General features: G+C 39.0%; 1 protein-coding gene across 1 annotated transcript in view; it reads right to left on the bottom strand.

Annotated features, from left to right (window-relative positions):
* The window catches only part of ENPP2 (ectonucleotide pyrophosphatase/phosphodiesterase 2), a 54711-nt gene that overhangs the window by 14775 nt on the left and 16642 nt on the right, over window positions 1-23294 (bottom strand). Inside the window, exons 9-15 of the mRNA XM_075495764.1 lie at window positions 18961-19016; window positions 16675-16740; window positions 15890-15962; window positions 6790-6901; window positions 5296-5421; window positions 2924-2955; window positions 1990-2117 (exon numbers count right to left, since the gene is read on the bottom strand). Coding sequence (XP_075351879.1) covers window positions 1990-2117; window positions 2924-2955; window positions 5296-5421; window positions 6790-6901; window positions 15890-15962; window positions 16675-16740; window positions 18961-19016 — 593 coding nt within the window. The remainder of the gene's footprint in view (window positions 1-1989; window positions 2118-2923; window positions 2956-5295; window positions 5422-6789; window positions 6902-15889; window positions 15963-16674; window positions 16741-18960; window positions 19017-23294) is intronic.

Here is a 23294-nt window from a genome sequence, read left to right on the forward strand (position 1 = left end):
GCTCATCTTTGATAGCATTGAATAGCAGTAGTGGGGACTGCAGGCTCATCCAACTCCCTCTGCTCCCACTATCAGGGTGCAATCCTAAGAGCCAACTCTTACTCATTGATAACAACCTTAGCATCTATTTACTTATTTTCTCAGACTTTCTCATATCACATCATCTCCTACAGACTGGAGATATTTTGTACCATACTCTTCCAATCCTCAAGGCCAACAGAGGCTTCTAAGAAAGCACTTCTGTGATGTTACAATGCAAATGTCATATAATGCTGTAAAGTGCTTTCACCTGTTTGCCTTCCACCCAATAAACAAAAATGGGGAGCAGAAACAAAGCTGGAGGGAAAAGAGAAAGATTGTAATGAAGATAAATAACTGAGAAAATAAGTGCTGTATCATAGGAACGCTAATGATCAGCTTGTTACTGAGTATGTTTTTTACAAAATATGTGGAAAAATAAGTATTGTGTCATAGGAATTATAATTACCAGCTTGTTCCAGAGTACTTTTTTACAGTTTTATGAGAGCCATGTGCAGGCAATACATGCAGTGGACCAGATTATCCTACAAGTTAATTTCTTCATCTGCAATAAAATGATGCTCAGCCAAAGTTTGATTTTGGCCTTGTAAATTACTAGAGTTACAGCAATCAGGTCTGTAACTACAATTTTCCTGCCTGTGAATATACAATGAATTACAGTGACATTAATAAATGAATTATTGGTGAATGAGATTTCAGAAAATCTAATGAATAAATAAGCCAAAGAAAGTCTGATGTAATTAATAAGAAATTACTTAATGTAAATCAAGTTGGGCCATCCCATCAGTTCCAGTAAAATTCTTAAAACTAAAACTTTTATAGGCCTAAAACTCAGAGTGTGATTCTTTGAAATGTACATGAACCCTAGCCACAGAAACTGTATAAGGCAACCAGCCAGCCAGCCAGCTAGTGGAGTTATGCAAGAAAGCAATTGGGGTTTCTCATTCACTGCTTCAGCAGAGTGATCCTTGCATAATTCATGAAAAGATAAGCACAGATGTCAAAAGGCACTTACAACACACTGTGTGTTTGCCTGGCAGCTATATGGGCAAAAAACCCTACCATAATTTAAAGCTCGTAACCGACTACCATGAGCCAAAAGCTGTGTCATCTTCCAAGAACCACTGAGTCAGCTTTATGTGTAAAGACCCAGCCATTCTCATACTGTAACACACAACATGTGTCAAAAGCTCAAAGCAAGAAAAAGAATATATATTAAACCAGGAAGGGGTGCACAATTCATAAACAAAGGCTACTCCTCTCCTGTTCAGTCTATACATACATGTGCCAACTTGTTTTTCCTCGCTCAATTTTTAACTAAGAATATTAAAAATTGCTCATATTTTATAACTGAAAATTCAGAGGCATATGGGGAAGAACAACCCAAAACAGGGTTTCCTCTGAGCTAAAGCATCCTGGTTTTCTGTGGATGTGTTTTGCAACACAATACGCTGCGGGCACTTTGATGGCCACCCTGTCACACCCTTCCACACGTTCTCAGGCCACCCACTCTGCCGCTATGTCAATTTTCTTTCCATTCGCTCACCGCATCCACTCAGCCTCCTGTTTCCTAACATCTCCTGGTCACATATGCCTTCCCCTTCCTCCCATATTCCCTGCTTCCTGGTTGGAATAAGCTTGTACCTCATTAAAAAAGCTTATCAGCTCCTATACTTGAGCTAATCAGCCAAAACCCACACAGCTGCTTGAGGAAACCAATCTGAGTTTCTACCCTCTATCCAGCAACTGACTTTCCCAAATTTTAAAACAATTTTGTGTTCTGATCACATCCCCCTGCACCAAGTGTGACTGAACCTCACCAGGAGTTCAAAACTCCTCTTGCTCATGGGGTACAAGAGGGGATGTTGACAGACAGGGCAATCCTAGATGACTTGTTTCCTCAGAAAAAAAGGCTGAAAATCAGGATGGAAGCAAAAAGCAAGAGTTTACCTTGCCACATGCCATTTGCGATCCACCAGTAAATGGACATCCTCAATTCTTCGGTTGTAAGCATAGTGCAAGCGTTTAGGCAGGTGCTGTTTCAAGTAAGGCTTGAAGTGCTGGTCTGGCTTTCTACACTAAAAAATAAATGGTTACAAATGACACTGCTGTCAGTTAGCTTAGACGTGCATAAAACCTTGAACTACAGAAATCAAGCTGTTAAGGTCATTATTGATGATGTCTTGAAAACAAAGTGTACATCTAGAGTACGTGGTCCAGCCCTTTCTGTGCAGTATTTACGTAAGACCAGAGCCCAGGGAGTCATTCAAAGATGTATTTGGAAAGCTTCATTCTCATGACAGTCTTTTTGAAAGCGTCACGCAAAACATCACACTTACTTAGCTCACAGATGAAGAATTTTTTTCTAACCGGACCAAAGCTTAAGTTTCAGAGGAAAGCTGAATGCTTAAAACACATCTTGTCTGCAGATATATTTAAAGCCATCTGGTTACAAAATCTGATTTTTTTTTTTAATCAGCTTTTATTTTAAACACTTTTTTTCCATTAAAAACAAGGTTATAGTTGAAGGCTATCAAATGAACTTTTTCAGCATCTTCAAAGTTCTAGTAAAATATTTACCCTAAAAGATTACTTTCCATTTCTGAAAGAATGAATAAATAGACTCAATTCAGGGAGTCAAGATGGTCGGGGAGATTCTGGCTCTGCACTGCCCAAAAAGGTTATAAAAGCTACTACAGCAGCAAACAGTTGAATTTATGACAAACAATCTGTACTCATGAAGGGCACCATTTAACACTCTTTATTCATGTTAATGGTTGGGTTTCCTGCCTAAAGCATGAGGAGAGAATGCTGAATAATGCCCCAAATTAAGATGTGAAGTGAGCAGAGTAGACAGAGATACCTCCCAGTCCTAAATACTTACTGTAAGGTTGGCAACAATCACTTTAGGGTCATCTGTTAAGCAAAGAAAAAAAAGACAAAAATACAAAAGATGAACAATTTGCAGATGAAAACACAACATAATAATTTAGTTTTACAGAGTGTTCTTTCTGAAAGTTGGCTGATCTTTACTAAAAGTTCACTGTATATATCAGATAAGATATCCTGAATATGAACTAAAGTTTAACTGTATACCCTTTACTTAGTGATACTTTAGTTGCTTTGGTAATGTTGCTCTCTGTTTTATGATTTGGGCCTTAGCTTAATATTCATTCTATTTTCTGAAAACGTATAATTTCAAGTCTTTTGACTGCCTTGCTTTAAAATAAAAAAATCATCCTCAAACACAAAAGCTTTCCTTGAAAATTTTTGAAAGCACATTTGAATGCAACAATGCACTTCCTTAGAAGCAGTAAGATAAATATGTAACATTTTTTGTCTCTTTTAACATTTTACATATTTCATAAGCTACTACAGAGTAAGTGAAAAGCCACAGTAAAATATTCTAGATACATCTTTGAACTATTAAAGGGACATGCAAGATGTAGAAAGCCCCAAACCAGCAACAGAGCAACAGTCCACACTAACTCTGTCTTCTTCGGGGGCGGGGACACACACACGCGACATTTTTCAGTCCTGAGAGAAAAAACAGGCTAAGAGAAAATGTTAGGAAGCGAAAATCTCTTGCTTAACTATGATTGTTTTGGTTGCTTAAGGTATGATCTTGCTGAGCTTGAAAAGAGCTCTACTGAATCTCAAAACATAAGCTACAGGCTTATCCATTGCAAAGGTATGTCTGCAGGCCTTAAGGCAGTGTTATCAATAGGAAAATGGAGGAGGAATAAAAAAGTTGCTAATTTGCCATTTAAGGGGGCAAACCCCAGTTCTAAAACTAAGGAATATGCTGCTTTGTTCTGTGTTCAAACTGCTGATTTATAGGCAATCGCAAATACTCAAACGAGGAAGCTGTAGACAGAGGCCAAAAGGAGAAAATGGTATTGCGGGAACACCAGTAGTATGACTCAGAGGTCAGTCAGACTAGCTGATCTTTTTGGAAGATATTGCCATTCATCCTCCAAAGAAAACTAATTTTTCTCAGCAATTTTTCTCAGAACTGAAATATAAGTTTTCAGTAGACTGTGAAGTGCAGGAATTCAGTTTTTATGCTAGTCTTGTAAGTTATATCAACATACAGACTGTTTTCAACAGATCTTTACACATTCATCCCATATTCCTAGAGCATAACTACCCAGATAAATTAGTTTATAATAAAAGAAATACAAATACATACATAAATCAGTATCTAAGAAAATTTTACCACATTCTTATGATTTCTTCTACTATTCTGGAAATCTTTAATCTTCAAAGATCAATTTTTTGTGAAATCTGTACTGAACCGAAGTATATCTGAAGTATTATGAGGGCTGTCCCAGCTATCTGATCATCCCCTCTACCAGAAGTTATCACCCTTGTAGCATACGTTGCAAAAACATAGGTACTTATGGTTAGGTTATGGGTTTCACCGTTTGCATGGTAGCTTAAACTGCTGGCAAAGCCAGGTTTGCCCTGGTACGCTGAACCAGAGCAGCCACAGTGCTGGCACGAGCCCCGTCCTGGTACTGCTGCCCTGGAGGTGATAGTCCTCAGCGGAGCAGTAGAGGGGCAGCTGCGTCTGTAATGCTTTAAATCACAGAGTTAGCTTCACCAGGCAACTCCTGCCTGAGCCCTGAGTGCTCTCATCGCAGATCAGCTAAGCTCAAACACCAAGTCAGGGTGAGTTTCTACCAGCAAAAAAAAGCAGCGAATTTTACTGTCACCATTGGCCCTGAATGCATGCTCTACAGCCCCCTTATATCCTTCAACATCTCCAGTCTGTTGCTATTTAGAAACCCGTGCTGCTTCTCATCTGTGCCAAAAGCATGAAGAAGCCACTGAATTCAAAATTAACCATTCACTTTTTTTCCATTAGCTCAGCAGAGGTACCACTTTTTTATATCCAATCCCTACAGTGCTGAGCTCCCTCAAGTCTCGTTTTCATTGACAGAGGGGAGAAGTGTGTGAATAAACTCATGACGTGTGCTGCCATGCAAAACTAGCTTCAAAAGTTCCCACTTCTCCTTGCCATAAAAGGGTGGGTTTCAACTGAGAACATTTCAGCCATCCACTTGACACAGCTCTGCCACTGTGGGATCTGTGAGCTACAGACTGGGAAGGGGATGAGCAGCTGGTCTTTAGTGGGCTTCCCTCTGAACGTCCCGCCGACACTGCAAACTTACACCCTTCGTACAACGTCAGCCAAAGGAAAGGATGGAGTCTAGTTCTCAGGACATACGGGGTACAATTAAATTAACTTACATTTTAGGTTATTGCTAGACCTAGGGCGAATTCGCCCTAAAGATCCAGGCAGCAAAATTATATCTTCCACATTAGTCAGATAGTTGCTTAAAAATTCAGTTCTTTCACAAGTAGTGTCTTCCATCCCTGCAGAGGGAAAATGCAAAATTAATCCAGCTTGAAAATAAACATGTTTTCCAAAACAGCACAGAAAGAGACCCCAAACAGCTTATGTATTCTTTTCTTTTGGATGACTAACCTTATTCTTGTTCTTTCCAGTCATCTAATTCCAACATCAGACACTGGCAGGAGCCAAACTAGGGGTGATTTTAGCACTTGCCTACACAAGAGAAATGCCAGTCTCAACGTCGTAGAAACAGCCACCACATATACCATGTGTGCACTGACACATCTCCAAACTAAGCTCATGGAAAAATCAAAGTCTGTTTCTAGTTTAGTGTACTACTTTGGGATTATTTTTTTTAAACAAAGGATTTTAAGAGAAGTTGCACACAAAAGGTATTGTCTGTTGGTGGTCTGTTCTAAGGCAGCTGCAGATAAACAATTCTCTCCTACAGCCGTTTGTGGTGGGGAGGAATGTATTGCCAGTCACAGGCGGTTCTCAGCACAAAACTGCCTCCCCTGGAAATCCTTCCTGCCCCTTCCCCTTCTCTCCCCACAGCCAGAAACTAGGCATTTTCCATTTTATTGCTAATGTAGCAGTTCTTGTGAGACTTTCATAAACAAAGATCTAAACAGAACAGGACCTTTGGTAGCATTGCTAAAAAGTTATGTAAAACAGGTTTATCTCGAACGTGGTGACGTTTTCTTTAGTAAAACTTTCTTTTCTTTTTTGTCTTTGCTGGTATTTGCTATTTCTTCTATTGTAAAGTTTCTTCTGATGTCTGAAAGAATGAGACCTACCAAATAGTATCTCTGCTTTTGTGTGACTCTCCATCTGACCCCGAAATATCTTTTTACCATTTTCCTCCTTCCTCCATTAACTTGATGACATTTTCCATCCAAGCTGGACACAGTCCCTTACAGATATTCCACTCTTTCTCCTAGTAGGATAACTTGACCCACTAATGACCATGGAAATGTCTCACTCTAAAGTTTTACTCTTCTCCTCATGAAAAGGAGAACAGTGCTACTAAATTGTTTCCTTCCATAAAAGCTGCCAAAAAGATTACTCTAGGCACATGATAGCCTTCCAATACATGCAAGGAGAAATGCACTTGGATGCGATATCAAAAATGCCAAGCTTTGAAAAACTCTAAGTGGGGATGTAAATACCCAGATCACTGTTATGAAAGAGAAGTGTCCTCCAATGACAATTAACAGGCGAGCTGAGTGGCCAGTCTATACTGACTGGCTGGTTTTGGGGATTTAAACTACCAGAAAAAAATCAGCACAAAAACATCTTAAATGGAACTTTCATTTAAGCCACCTATTATATTTACAGCTACATTGCTCAAGCATTTATATACTGATAAAGAATATTGTTTATTTTACCATGATCACCGACAAAGATGACATTGACACATCGATGTAGTTTCAACTGTTTCAGTCCATCCATTAGTTGTCCTACTGTCTTGTCAATCTCTCTCAGGGGATTCACCATCATCTGTATAAATATGTTGAAAGGAAAAAAGTTACTTCTGTCATTGCAATGTTCCCCCTTGATCTACAAATGGAGGTCCTTTGGCAAAACTCTGATAGGATAACCATCCAGGTCAAGAGGCAAAGCCTTGGCTGAGCTGTTACACCTACAATTATACCATTTCCTTTCCTATATCCACACTGTGCCCTGCTGAGGTGTTGACACAAGACAGCAAAAGATCTTTACAGCTGATCCTAGGCCTCCCATGGACATATGTACATTTCGTAAAGCAAAGTATAGCTATTAGAAAAACACATGTGACTTTGGGCTTTAGTTTGTTTCTTATAGATAAATAGCAGTACTTTTAAAAGGCTATTTTATGTGAATGGTTTAGTCAAAACATGAACGTGAAATGAAGCTTTGGACTTGGGATTCATATGCCAAGTCACTTAATGAAATTCACTTCAAAGGACATCTGATACTGGGATGACAACATGCAAGTCACTTGAGTAGCACATGGGTCTCGGAGGGAGCGTTCTTCAGCTTCAAAGCCAAGAGTTTCCAACATCTTAAATGACAGTTTTGGCAAAATTGTCAGCAGGCCCCAGAAGACATGGATACAGTATTGTGATTTCTTCATTTAAGTTTGCTTTTCATTAAGAAACACAACAGAAAACACCAAGACATGTTCACAGGATTGTGTTTTCAACTATAAGAAAATGAAACATTTTTTACCAGATGGCACAGAGAAGGGCAATGTTTTAAAGTAAGATTTTAGGCAGAGGACTCAGATTTTGTTTTCGTTTTGAGAAGAAAACATTTCTTGTCACTATATGCCAACTTCCTCCTCATTTGTCTGTTTGATTTGGCTGGTCCAAGCATCTGCAACAAAACATCCTCCCAGTGACAAACAGAAGGCTAACAAATTTTGGATGAGAAAAAACTAGATTTTGGCAGAATTTTCTGAGAAGAAAAAATAAACACCACTTTTAGCGTGACCCAGAAAGAGACGGTTCAGAAATTCTCCCTCTGCCTGAGTCATTAAGGGATGGATGTTAAACGAGTCCGATAGGTTGTAAGATGAGACAGGAAATGTCATCTCCCACGTGGCACTATAAATACACGGAGAAGGGGCTCATGAGAGATGGAATTACGGTGGGGAACAGGAGGAACAGTTTCTGCAACATATGGAAGTGGTTCAGGCAAAGGGTGAAATTTTGCAATATTTTAATTCAGGAAAGCCTACGTAGTGAGTTTAGTTAAAACTTTGAAATATTTTGAGTTTAGAAAAAAAGAACATTGTCTGTTTCAGCATTCTTCCACTCTCAAATACAAAGAATTTCTTCAACGAATGGGAATTCCATTTTTATGAAACTCTATTTGTATAACATCAGTCATATAAGGAAATACAACTTTTACTCAGAATCCAAAGCTTATTCAAGGAAGCTGAAAATCCAGATGGATTTCCCATTAATATTTACTTTTGTCAGCAGGCTTGAGGCTTCTTTTTTTTTAAAGAAAAAAAAGAGAGAGCAACAATACTTCCAGAGATTTCAAGGATTCATGAGTGATGGTAATTTTGTTTAGCTACCCTCTTCACCAATTTAATCTGTAAAGCTGCAGAGACATTTCTGAAACTAAGAAAATCAATATAAATGAAAAATCATGGTTTTAAAAGAAACAAAAAACTCACACAGAAAACCACAAAAAACCCCCTTCAACTTTACAGTTTTTGCTACTTGACTGTTCGAAGCAGCTCTTAGAAAGGCTCTCACCAATAATTCTTCATCTCATTGCATTCTGTCTCTCTTCAGTTTTTAAATTCAGCTATCTTTTCTTACTCTATACAATGCTCAAGTTTTTTTCCAAATGGTCTTTGCAGTCTAAGGCTTGCTGTAGGTGGCATATTCAGGCAAGGATTTTTTGTGTGGACATGCTGCTCTTACAGCTCATGTTCTTTCCCAGACACAAATTCCAAAGAGTTATTGGTAAACAAATAAAACTCTTGCATATACCTTTCTTCACCTAATATGCTGATGTCAAGAGTTTGGAAGGCTGTACAGAAACCTTTTATCTTTCAAGATATATGGATCTCTAAGATGGTGCTACAATAAAGAGTTGGTACTATTGTGAAAGCATTGGGTATGGGATCTGAGACATACAGACCACAATCGACTTCTCTCCTGAGTTTTCCCTTAGAAGAAGCTTGATTAGAAGGAAGAAAGAATTTCACTTTATCCTTTAAAAAAAAAAAAAAAAAAAAAACCCCCAAAAAAACCTGGTAGGATCCAGCCTGTACTATATTCCATTGCTCTCAAGCAGCACCAAAAGATTAACTTGCAGATATGATGGGAACTATTGTGTAATATTAGGATTATTTTTTCTGAAATAATAGTGATAAATTTTCACAGTTGACTTATCAGGAAGAGTTCTTTAGGGATAAGTTTGGATGACCTTTTCATCCAGAGAAAGAAAGAAAGAAAGAAAAAAAAAAACAAAAAGAGTCACATATGTTCACATCAGTAGGAATGTTATAAGCTATCCACTATACTTCATGCCAGAAGGGTATAACTTGGAATGGCAAATTAATGACCAATAGCAACATCATCCACAGCAGTTATCAGTTCTCCTCTCAGGTAAATCTGTGTTAAAAGTTCTCTGCAAAACTCCTGTTTTCTTATACCTGATAATTTTTTTGCATGTCCCTGTCTGCCGTGTCTTTACACTTAAAGAATGGGTCTCAAAATAATTGTTTTAAGTTGAATCATGCAACAAGTCAAAAAACACCCCACAAAAAGCTATTGAGAAAAGCCTCTTGTAGGATACAGTGGAGTGTCAAGGCTTTTGTTTAAAGCCTAAAGGAGAAATATTTAGGTTGTTTATTTGAAGAGTTTTTGAATTATTTAGTTAAATTTCTGAAACAAAAATTATACTGAAGTGTTCTATAACCCCTCCCAGTGTGTTAGTTAGTGCCAGGTGGAGAAAGACAGTACCCTAAGGAATACCCTTTTCCTCCACTTGCACCTTTTCCTAGTAAAGCAATTACTATTTAACCTTTTTCTTGTGAAAGCAGACTGCACCACTTCTATTGCAAATACAGCATTCAGAAATCATGCAATCAAGAATCCTCTTCCCTCCAAAGTCACAAACTGGCTTTAAAATATATATTTTTTACAACAACTTTTAAAAGTTCTTTCCCTTTTAGATTTCATGAGTCACATTTTCAGGACTTTTCCACAACCACAATGACTAGACACAGAATCTCAAATAATCATCAGGCTCCCAAGAGCTGGGGAGTTAAGGAGGCTACAACATATTGCAGAATTTGTAATAGCTCAGATGGGTTAGCAACAGTGGTAGTGTCTCCCAGGGATTTATCTGACATTGCCTCCAGCTGATGGCTGGATTAAAAAAAATATAAGGAGATTATAAAGATGACTTTCCCTAACACAAACAGAGTCTGAAACAAGAAAAACATAGCTCCCAGAAGACTTGGTCTGGTTTGGCTGCTTTCCTTTGGGTCCTTCAGTACATTTATAGAAGTTTTGTCTGCAAAATCCCAACCTGAAGCATGGAGTGAACTCCCAAGTTGAAAAAAATAAAGCTAGAGTAGTGCCTAAAAAGTGGCGCTTCCATCATAAAATTTTGGAACATATGTAAACTTACTTTCTTCCGACGAGCTTCCGCAGCATATTGATCCACTCTATGTACTTTTCTTCTTCTTTTCTTTGGAGCTGCAACTGGTCTTTCCTGTCTCCTCTTAGGAGGAAGCTTTCTCTTAGGTCTCTTGGGCGGAGTAAGAGGGGAGCCATAACTACTCTCCTGTACTGGCGGGGAGAGATGTCTGGACTCAGAAAAAAGCCTCTCTCGACTCACATCAGATAGTAAAGCTACCTGTGCCAGCTAATTCTGAAGCATAAATACTGTGGCCTTTTCAAAAATTTAGGCATTTGGACAATTTAGGATATGTCTCTCTTTAAGGAGGAATCCACCAAATTGTACTGAAAGCAGAACAGCAGTTACGAGAGCGGACAGCATAAAAGCAAATGAAATTGGTGTTTCAGAAGATAGGTGAGGCTTCTGGTTTTGAAAATATATAGTTATGTGGGGGGTTTTATTGATCAAATATTAATCCATTAATATTATCAAAATTTAAGTAAACTTAATTTAAATTTACATAAAATTCATTGTATACAATTTAATGAGTGTCTGGGGTAGGGTGCTGGTGGAAACGCATCATCTCACTTGGATAATGGTTTCAGGTGCGAGTACTAGAGCCTGTTCAGTCCAAATGGCTTTCTGCAAGGTTTCCCACATCCACTTTTTGGCTGAATCAGTGACACTAGGTACCCTCCTCAGTATCATTAGCAGGTGCAACCATTGTGTGCCAGGCCATACACCCCACTGAAATCACCAGAACCCCACTAGCCACTATTTGGGGACTGCAGGTCTGCAGCACAGAGCTACCAAGGTGAGACTCAGTTAGCATGGAGCTTGTATCCTTCAAAGCAGCTAGGCAGGGCATATTTATTAGTGGCAGTGCCTCAGAAAGCTGCACTGCTACCTGCCTTATTACCAGTTTTATGGGCAATTTGAGAATTTAATTTCCTAGCACTTTCAGTATGGTGTCTTATTGGGTAGTATTATTGTTCATAAATGCACAAATACTACCTGAGATAGGCTTACAGAAGGGAAAAAAAATTTTCAGACATAACTGGAAAAACAACTATCCCATTAATCAACTTGCTCATAATTTTAAACTGTACCACTCTCACTGACTTTAACACAAGTTGCAGGCTCTTGGCACTGCTCGGGATTGCGTGTGAAGTGCTGATAGATGACGCCTACCGGGAGACAGTAACTACAATATTCTGCATCTAACGGAGCACGCTGAGTGGGCTTGAGAAGAGTCGAAGATTTACGATGATATTTAACTTCTATGTACTTAGGCAGCTTCTCACAGTTGTTCAGTTACAGAGCTATGTAAACAGGGAAGGGAAGGAAGGGGATGTTACCATCTGCCATGCTGTTTCATTGCTTCCAAGGCAAGCAGCTGGAAAGGAGATTCTAGTCCAGTCTCATTCGTCTCTCTCCAGAAAGGCATTTTAATAAAGCAGCACCAGAGTTTTCTGTTTTTAAAACGCTTCAAGCTTTGTGCAGTCCTGATGAGAGGAGCGGCAGGGAAAGGAAGGATTCTCATTTTACTGTCTCTGAATCGGCTCAGACAGAGCTCCACAATGCAAGAAACACGCGAGCGCAGGAGACCCAGGTCTGAACACTGAAAATGGCCGTCTCAAGACAGCATGTTAGAGGAGCAGCAGGAACGGCTTAGCAGTGCCAGATTTCGATGTGTTTTAGAGCTCTTATAGTAGCATATTTCTAGATTTATTGGTTTTTTTAAAAAAAGATAGCTTGGAGAAAAAAAAAAAAAGCCAAGTTCTTATTAACCAGCCAAATCTTAGTCTTGCTTGAGAAGAGTCAGAACAGAGTTATGGAGGAGGGAAATGAATCCCTCCCCGCTTACAGAAGGGAACCGTAACATCACAAGGGTAACTAGCCAGCCAAAGCTCTGCTTCTTGACCCGGATGGACCAACCTACCAGAGTTCAACTGCAGAAGCACAGAGGGAAAGAAAAAAAAATATGCAGAAGTAAATCAAGAGCAAGCACGTATTTGATAACTCCCGTAACTACTCCTGGAAATGTAATGGAACCCACTAAAATAATTCCTAAGAAGTTTATTCATGTCCCACAAAAACAACCATACCCAAAGCCAAAAAAACCCCCAAAACCTAGAAAACCAACTCATTTACATTGAAATTCATAATGTTAAAGGACATGCAAAGTTACACTAGTGGACACTAGCCATAATCTGTATTCCATTTATATCAACAACACTGGCAATTCACCAATAAAGTTTAAGTGCATCTAAGTCCCTTTATTTCTAGTTTTTAAGACACTCTGCACATAGGCTGTTGTGCACGTCCTGTGAAGCTCTGAGTGCCATCCACTGCAGTCTAGAAGCTGAAAATTATCAGTCATGGATACCATTAGACCTTAAAGGCAATACCTTTAAAATACATTTAGAACACTATGGGGCATAAGAAGCGCTAGTAAACACCCACTTTACTCTAAGGGACATTTGTAGGATTTGGAGATTTTCAAGGTGTATTCCTCAAGCTACAAAATGCAGCAAGAAAAACTCAGCATAAAATCTTCACTCTTCAAAAGAAGAAATAAGAAGCTTATCTTAAATATAACACAGAATTGAGAGCTTGTTTTCAAACATTATTGTTTGGCTGATCTGCCTTTGCATGAAGAAAAATGAAGTGGTCAGAACTACTCCAACTGTCTAACTGCTGCCAGCTGTATACAAGAAAAGAATGATTTCACGGGGAGGTCATGCTCTCGGTATCAAGGAAGCAGCTGAAAGGGATCCCTTTGAGGACTTTCTTCCCAGCTGATTTATGTAAATTTCATAGCTCCTAAAAATTATATTAAAAACAGTGTCAAGAGAAACAATATAAAAGACTTCCTAGCTTTTCTATCCTGAAACCAGCCCCCTAGCAAATCTCAGCATCTGTAGACTTACACAGCTGTATTCATTTATTTAAATTTCCATTCACAAAGTCATGGGCACTGTTTGAACTGCAAACCCATACGTGCTCATGTGCTAACTCGTCTGTTCTCAATTTGCTAAAAATCAATTTCATGCTTTTTTTGTGTTTAACACAAATGGCATAAATCAATTTATTTGTAAAACTTTCAGAAGCTATTAATTCACACTTATTAAGAGCCTAAGCTTTGCTGTCCAATTAGAGGTCAACCTCCAGATAACTATCCAGAAGAACCCCCAAACAACAAGAGCCTTTGGGGGCTTTTTGCTTTTATAATGACTTTTCCTATGATCATACAATTACGCTTCACTTTTTAGACACTTATAATTAACCTGAAACTAGATTACCACATTGGATACTAAACTGGTTTGTTAAAGACTAAAATTTAAAGAACAAATTCAATGTCATCATCTTCATATTGTACTTTAAGTCCATGGAACGAGCCCCACAACTCTGTTCAGAAGGAAGTGGTTGTCTACAGATAAATAAAATTAGAGTTGTCAGTCATAAGCCACACATAATATTTGTAACACTTCAATAAGAGGAACTATAAAGCATCATTGAGTAATATAAACTTGAATCAGAGAGCTCTCATTACTGATACCTTGCTTGACTGAGTCAGACATCTCTCCTGTTCTGAGCCAAATGACAACACAGAGACATATCAATGCCTGTCAATTTAGCAAGAGTGTTGGCAGATTTTAACCACTGCTTGTCCAGAAGAAGGACTACTTCTTATCCAGTATGATGTTTCAGTGCCAGTTTGGAATAATTCCTCACACCCGCTGCTCTGGGACCATGGCTCAAACTGCTCCAACAGGGATGCTACCCACAGCAAGTTCATAACCGCTGCAAACTTATTTAAACAGCCCAAATAACTCAAGCATATTAAAAAAGATTAATGCTGCTTCTCTTTGCTCTCTCCTCCACTAGAGAACAGCTATCAGATGCATACCAAACAGGTAAACAGAGCAGAAGGAGCAGAAGTCTTATAAGGAGCGGCTGAGGGAGCTGGGACTGTTTAGCCTGGAGAAAAGGAGGCTGAGGGGAGACCTCATCGCTCTCTACAACTACCTGAAAGGAGGTTGTAGAGAGGTGGGGGTCGGTCTCTTCTCCCAGGTAACAAGTGATAGGACAAGAGGAAATGGCCTCAAGTTGCGCCAGGGGAGGTTTAGACTGGATATTAGGAAATTTTTCTTCACCGAGAGGGTTATCAAGCATTGGAACAGACTGCCCAGGGAAGTGGTTGAGTCGCCATCCCTGGAGGTATTTAAAGGACATTTGGATGAGGTGCTTAGAGACATGGTGTAGTGGTGGTTTTTGGCAGTGTTAGGTTTATGGTTGGACTCGATGATCTTAAAGGTCTTTTCCAACCTATATGATTCTGTGATTCTGTGGTAAGAAACTACTGCTGGGTACCTGGCTGCTCAGGGAGATTTGTATTACCTTCCAAAAGGTAGATATCTGATTAACTCCTCAGTTTTTGAAGACTTGCAAACATTTGTTTACTCTCTAAAAGGCATGTATAAAACCTCCTAAAGTCTTGTGATTGCAGTCTGCAGGCATACATTTGCACTGAAACTAGGGGACCTTTGCCAGATGTCAGTGATCATCAGAGATGCCAGATCCCAGCCACCCAAAGCAGTCAGATATTTGGCTGCAGAATTTACTGTCCCTCCCCACAAATCCCAGACGAGTGCATAGTCTTTAAATTCTTGTCACCTGAACAGTGTTGGCAGGGAAGCAGTACTCATCAGTCCCAGCCAGCTACCCAAAGCTCAAACAAGGGGTTAACTACTGTAGTGTTTTGCACATAATTTTTCATTAAAATACCTTACGGTGCTTCAAAACTTTTTCCAAACTCAGCAGTCCGGTCCTGAGGGAACAGTACTGGCAAAGCTTTCTGAACCCCTGTAGGGCCTATATGAAACTGGAAATAATAGCTTTTTACAGTTCATGACAGACTGGAATTATTACTTTGGCTACTGCAGGCTGTCAGCTTTAAAGAAAGCATTTTTTTCCTCTGCATTTTTTCCTCAATATTTTCTGCATTATATTTTTATTACTTTTAAGAAGGATCAATTGTTTGAGGAAAGTTAAATTATGCTGTTGCACCCGAATATACTCCTGTTTTTGCCAAATAAATCTTTCCATTTGCATTATCACATCACACAGAGAAATAGCCTCCTGAAAGGCACGGGCAGTTCCTTCTCTCAGAAGTGAATCTCACATGATAAATCCTTAAGACAACAACTTTGCTTTCTTTGGCAGTGGGGAAGCATTCTGCAGAAATGGGTGAAAAAAAGTTGCTAAAAATGTTACTCCTGAGCAGTGGCAATTATACAAAAAATGTATTTGAGCCACGTGCTTTTTCTGCAGAAGAAAATCTATACTAACCTCTGAGTTGAAAGGACCATATCTGTGGCCAGCAGCATCTGGTTGTTCAGAGTAGAAAGCATAAACATAAGGCCTGAAAGAAAGAAAGGTCTTGTTCAGGATAGCTTTCCTTCAACAACAACAAAAAACCCAGGCCTGTTAGGTCAAGTCAAATCAAGTCAACCTTCCAATGAGAGTTGGCTTGATGGAAAAAGAACTGTTTCTCAGTCATGTTTCCATGGTATGATTAAGCAATTAGTTGTTCTACAGTTTTATTAAATCCACAAACACATGCAGGGAAGCACATGGGGTACCATCTGAGGACACATGCTCTTTCTAAGTCTTGTAGGAGAGATCGCAACAGCAGCTCGCCTGAACTTTGCAGGCAGCAGCATGCGGGAACTTGTGTACTAAAAAATACTCATAATTAAAATCTTAATATTTTCCTAGTCCTCAGGGTCCAGTTCTGCAACTGCCATTGCCTGTAATGTTGTTAAACCATATTAGACTCAGTAGGATAAGAACAATCCAAGTTAATCCATGTAACTAAATGCTTATTGATAAGAAATAAATTCATACCATATGTTTATTGAGAAGAATCGAAATGCTGATGGTTAAAAGCTGAGATTAACAACAAACAAAAAACCTTCCCCAAACACAATCCTCCACCAAATCCTTAAATCAATGGTAGCATGTAACAGACAAAAATAATTTTTAGAATTAAATTTCCCCTTGCTCTTCCAGCTAGTTTTAGGGAGAAGACAAGCTAACAGTTATCCAACAGCAGATGACAATAAGGGAATTACCTTTCATTGTCTGGAAGTGTTAACCACTGCAGTATTGTTAATATTCTGCGCTCATGGGGGATGACACTGGACCACAAAATACAAAAATATATCTTGTTATCATAGAATACAAAAAGCATCAACAAAGCCTTGCTATGAACTGATTTAACATGATTAAAATATATCATAGTAACCTAATTTGCTTTTAGTATGCCGTATCTTCTTTCTTGCTTGATACTGATTCTTATTTTGCAAACAGAATCACTTCAGATCTCCTGGATGTCCACATACTCCAAAAGAAAGATGATTAGAAGTTTGTAACTGGAGTCAGAACTCAAGGCAGTAAATCTAACTGTTCTAAATAGGAGTGAATAAAGATCCATTCTGGTAGCTTTAACGCAGATGAACCTTTTTTATGCATAATGGCGCTGCCATTGGATAGCTGGCATAAGTAAAAACCATTCCGTTGCTCACGTCAGTATGGGTTTAAATGACCATCCTGCTCTGGTAGTCTTGAAGACACTAGAAAAGTTCCTGTTGACTTAATAGTAACCAAACTGAGGGCTGGGCTGGTGTAAATCAGAACAGAGCCACCTGAAACACCAGGCCATCGAGCACAGTGACTTGCACGAATTTGACAGCTTCTCACTCTGCAGAACGGACTCATCCTATTTCACTGTTTGTATCCAGAGACTTCTCACTTGGCTGCTGAGGCCAAGTTCACGCTATGAGAATGACTAACCTTATAAACAGTTGTTAAACTTCCAAACATCTCATCTTAGGAAAGCTCTGCAGGTCACTGACCACGCAGTTATTTTAACACAATACTCAGTCCAGATTCCATTAGACCAATAGCAGAATCCCAGGGCAGGAATCAAATACAACCGGCTTGGATTCACCATGCTGAATTGAATTCAGCACTCTTTGGAAATGTCTGACAGAGAAATAGAGACGCCAACAACCATTTTGAAATAAGTTTGGTTTTAATGCCTTGTAGAACAACAGTCGTCCTCAGTCTCCACCTACACAGAGAACTTTTGGTTGTAAAACAACTATAAAAATGAAAATTTATGCTAAAATTTGTAAACAAGGCAATATCATAAAGCAGAATAAAGATCTTGGGTATTTCCCAGTTTTGAAATTTTTATTAATTGTGCAATATGAAAAAAAATCTGTTATTTCAATTAAGTAATTTGTGACTAAGATGTTTTTAACACTTCTGTTTTCCTAGAAGAGTTTGCCTGAATTCTCCCAAAAAGCATTCTGTGTCCCAAATGAAATAATACAGTTTCAAGGCATATATATTTCATTCATACAGAAAGTGGCCGTCTCACTCCCTTACTATTGCCATGCACATGCCATATCCTTGGTTACCTTCCGTATCATTTTATATCCCCAAGCATGCATTGGCCAGGGTGTTATGGTGAGAATGTAGTCGTAGGGCTTAGGAATAACATTAATTTCTTTATTTTGTAGAGCGCCAGACTGGAGCTCTGTCAGATAACTGTCTTGCAACCCTAAACCTATCATGAGCTTTATACGTGGTACATTTTATTATTCCCTCCATATGCTATATAATATTTAGAGTTGCAAAAGAGCATTATTCCTAACGGAATCACAAAAAAATAGGCAAACCCCCTTAGTACTTCGATCTTGACAGTTTGCCCATTTTCTTTGCTCCTGCAATCCTGCCACTAAAATGAAATAGAGAGATTGATCCACATGAATTCCTCAGAACTCAGAAATTATCAAAATTAATTCATTTTCGGTTAGGAAGATATATCTTAGTTGGGACAAGAGAAAATAATTTGGAACCATTAAACAAAAGAATAAACAGCAAAGATCCTCAAGGCTGTCTTTTAGGAAAGGGAAATTGGATGTCTTACTCAAAGGTCAGACTGGATTGTAAAATGAGTGAGTCAGGCTTTTGGGTCAATTAGGCTGTTGATGTCAGATGACGTAAGAGGACAATAAAAGTGTCTTCCACAAACACTCAGAGGACTAGGAAACATTGCTAGCAATACTAAGGAGGCAAAACAACACACCATGAAACGAAAGTAATTTTTTACATAGTCACACATCTCTTCTTCAGACAACTGCTAAAAATCAGTGTATGAACTTAAAGCAGCAAACTGTGGCATTAGCTTTAGTTGTCAGAAACATTGCACGAAAGAAACAAGGTAGGGTTACAGGTATGGTCTCCAAGCTACCGAATGCTTACAGTAAGGGAAACAACTTAATAAACACTTTTATCAAATTAATTCTGAATTATTAGTTACAAATCTCCAGAAAATAGAGGGCACTTACACAGACCAGAAGAACGTGCCAGCTTTCACTCCTTGCTTGGCTGCAGTAATCCAAATCTAATGAGGAAAATATAAGAGGATTAGAATGTGTTCAGATCTTTAATGACCCTCTGAAATCAAAAGAAAACATTTTAAGACACATTCTTCTACCCTGAGCCTAGAAGTGAAAATTGCAGTCTTCAGCCTGTGTCCCTAATTCAAGTGGATTGACAAATTCTGTAGCAGTGGATCAGCTGCTGTGCTGTAGACTTTCACCCTTAAATCTCTGTGTTGCTTTTAATGCAAAGCATTACGATGCATGGCCAGGAATTTCTCCAGTATTCCATTTAATTTTCAAAAACCAGCCATTAGTCACCTGAGCCTTTTAGTGTTCAAATTTTGAAGGATACTTAGTTAGGAAAGAACACAGTTTAACACTAATCAGTGTCTGCATAAATGTCCCTGTTTCCCCATACTCTACCATCAGAAGCCATCAACAGAAAACACGTCAAGAAAGAGAACCCAAAAAAGGGTGCACATGAGTGAGCAGGGGTATAAAGAAAGCAGGGAGGGACACCTTCCTCCATAGACATTTAAGAACTTTTTGAGCTCACCTGAAGTGATTGATGGAAATGACGGAAACAATCTCCATGAATTTTTCAAATCCTTTTTTCAATCCTTCAAATCCCATATATTTTTCTGGCTATAAATCAGTTTGTAGCAGCAAGTTCCACAATGTAGTCACACACTGCATGAGTGTATTTTTCTTTTTGTTTGGTTTAAACCTGCCAGTTTCACTACAAGTCATGCCTCTCCCAAGCTAACATGAGTCTACACTGTCAGTCAGTATAGGATAGGAAAAAAAAAGTTAGCTGATGCCCTCTCAACCTTGTCCATCTAAAACAATTGCAATTGAGAAAGGAATAAGGATTATTGTTCAATTTCCTCCCTGATGGTTAGAGTCACAGTCTTGAAGTTAATTAATCCTAAATGTTCCAGTACTGAGCATGTAAAGCAACGCATTATATACACTCTATGGCTGGTCACATCTGTTCAGGTCACTTATCGTAAAGTTTGCTGTGTTAGGTCTTGCAAGGTCAGTACCATTTGTGAGCTTATGTAATTTATTTGCCATATGTAAATACATTGGTTTTAACTGTTAAGATGTTAGAATTTTATAGTCAGCTGTTCAACTATGTCAGATGTGCACCCCTGGTTTGCATATGGGACAAGCCTTACTGTATTGCAAGCTATATAAAGGCCATATTTCTCAATTAATTTGCTTAAGCAGAGAGGAGGGGAATAAATATTAAAAAAAAAATAAATCAAAGATTAACCACTCTGTCTTCATACCATGCCACAGGAATTAGAGAATATCAACCTTCTCCAATGCAGAAGGACCTGTTAAATTATAGACCCACAGATTCAACCCTAGTACACTGGCAAGTGTCCCAAGAAATAATATACATGCTTTTCCAGATGTATATGAAACATACCCTGTAAGTTGAATTACTGTCATTTTTATATCCTCTGTGTTGAATGACTATATTTCTTCTCCTTTATGTATGGATAAAAATAGACATGCTAAGCAATAGTTTAGGTGGCAATGCCATATGGAACATGGAAGTCCCAAGTTCTCCCTTCTTCTAACTGCTAGACACGCTTGCACACAGATACTACGTACAGAGTTATTCAAGATAGCTGTTGAATTGTCTTTGAAAACCTGCACAGAAAGTGGGGCACCTCCCTACTTTTAATCTTCCACGAATAAGTAAGATTCCATGAATAACTTTGCAAAGGCTGCCCCATATTTGTGGCACTATGAAAGGACCTGCAGCAGCACATCTCAGGTCAGGGCTGGTGGGAGGGACGGCTCTGAAGTCCTGCCCTTGGGCCGAGTTGCGCAAACATGCTCCCGCTTGCCAACCAGGGAGGAAGATTCATGTCAGGAGCAGAGGAAGCACATACACCCACTGCAGCGAAGAGTTGGTAATGCACGAATGGGAAATCCCTTCCATGTCCAGGCAAAGGTGGGAAGGGGGAAATCACAGCATTTCCCAGGTAAAGAAACATGTACAAGATTAGTGCAAACACGCAGAATTAATACCAGGGTGGTGCCAAATGTTACACTCCTGCACCATTTACAGTTTGTCCTCCCAACAAGGTAAAACGTGGAGTAGCCACTTCCACACTCCTTACTCTTTAACAGAATACAAGTGATCTCACAGCCTTGACAACTAAGCATTGCCTTCTTGCCCAAACAGAAGATTTTGGTACAAGAAGCCTATTAAATAATTAGACAGACTCAAAGAGCCCTGTTGCTTGTTCATGGCTCAAGCTAGACAAAAAGAAACACTTATAAAAAGACAATTATAGACATGCCTCCTTCTGCTTCCCCCACCAACCAAGTGATTGCAAAACGTGTTTAGGACTAAAAGGCAGATGACAGCTTTCTGCAGAGCCTGGGCTCCTCAGATGTAAATATCCTGCCAATGTTCAGGCTGACTAGGCAAGAAAATGAAAATAAGAAGTTCTTTCTGTAATTGTTAGATTGTCAAAACACCAACATTCCAATAAACAGGAGAGCAAAATGGTTTTATCCCAAAGATTGATGTAGAATGTGAAAATTGGATAAAATCAGTGATATCCAGTTAAGATGTGTAGTGATGATGCCTAGTGTCTACAGACACACCTTGCAGACTGTAAAGACAGCTTCATGACATGCTGTCACTTATCTAGGAACGTCATGGCCCTTTTTAAGGATTATCTCAGGATCTCAAGCTGGGCCCTTTTTGAGGGTTGTATTCTCTCTAAAAGGTTAATAGTGAAAATAAACCTTCTTACAAGGTGCCCTAAACAACCTTCAGTACTTTTATACTTAAGATATTTCTGAAGAGAGAGGCATCTTCGGAGCCAAACTCAGATCCAAGCTGGGTTACCTTCTGAAGGAGCCTCTCTGTCCCCATTAACCACAGACAGGCAGTTTTACACCTGTCATCTTCTGACCTTGGGGAGGCCAATGGATTATTTCTAAGGATCATGAAAGATCACTAAAAAAACCCCAATGTATTGTCTGTAGTGTAAGCTTAAGCTCACTACATCAAATCAAGACATGGAAAACTACTGCTTAACAGAAGCCAAAGGCAGCTGGGCCTAAGTTAGTGCTTAAAGTTACTTGGGATGAAAACAGAGTCTCAGTGTCATGAAAAATGAGCAGTAAACTTAGTTTCACCCTTGGGAGCATGAGCCCTGATGCTCACCATTTCTGTGAGATGCTGCAGCAATACGAGGAGTGGTTTTGCGGCTGTTTCCTGTCAAACACTTTTGTTTTGAAACACAAGGTGGTTTTAAGCTTATATAATAAATCAAGTTTGTATACTAAATCAAAAGACTGGATTTCAGGAAGTCCCACAACCAGCTAGAGCACCTCAAAACACTTCCAAGCTACCTTCTCCCCCCCTTCTCCTTTTCCTAATGCTCTTAATATTAATTTCTCATAATTCCTGGTGTAGAAACATTCAGCTACTCATCTGCCAAATCCCACTGATGTCTGTGGTAATCTGGCTGTTTCCCAGCAAGATGCTGAGTATTAGAACAAGTAATTAAAAAAAAAAAAAAGAAAGAAAACACAAAAACCCCCACATTTTAACAAAGCCATATACAATTGGCCTGTTTCCAGGAGCAAGAAAGTATTTCAGAAATTATCAACATTAAATGACATTCTGTTCTAGGCCGTTTTAGCCATAATACGAGGCTGGGGATCGCAGACATTTTTCCTGCCTTCCTGGGCAGAAATATATTAATTCTGTGCAAACCAAGTACCACTCTGCAGTTGTTTGAGTACTCCAGTTTGAGTCCCAAGACCTAAAATGAACCAGATGAATATGTGATATGACAGACAAGATTTCTGTGATACGCAGACCAGATTTCCCTTTCTCCCCCCTTAATTCTACTGTCTTGTCTTTCAATACCCAGCTATTTTTGGCAGTCTATCTCAATGTGATATTTAGAGAAAATTATAAAAAGGAGTTGGAAAGGGACTGTATCTAATCCATGTATCGATGGAGATAATTTTTTATCTTATCAAAATCTGTAATTCTCTTATCAAGACCTTTCTTAAAGGTCTTTTCCAACCTAAACAATTCTATGATTCTATGAAATGTGCAATTCTTCCAGGTGCAGAGAGAATATAATTTATATCATATTTCTGCAAAAGACCTACCACCTAACCACTATGGCCACTCTACCAGGTTTGCAAAACTTACAGGTTTCCCTCATATTAAGTGTGTAGGGATTGACTTATAGCCCTTCCTCTATGCATTTGTTTCCAATTCTCCAAAGACATTTCCAGTTTAT

This window comes from Mycteria americana, chromosome 2, assembly GCF_035582795.1.
Source record: "Mycteria americana isolate JAX WOST 10 ecotype Jacksonville Zoo and Gardens chromosome 2, USCA_MyAme_1.0, whole genome shotgun sequence".
In the NCBI taxonomy this organism is placed as follows: domain Eukaryota; kingdom Metazoa; phylum Chordata; class Aves; order Ciconiiformes; family Ciconiidae; genus Mycteria; species Mycteria americana.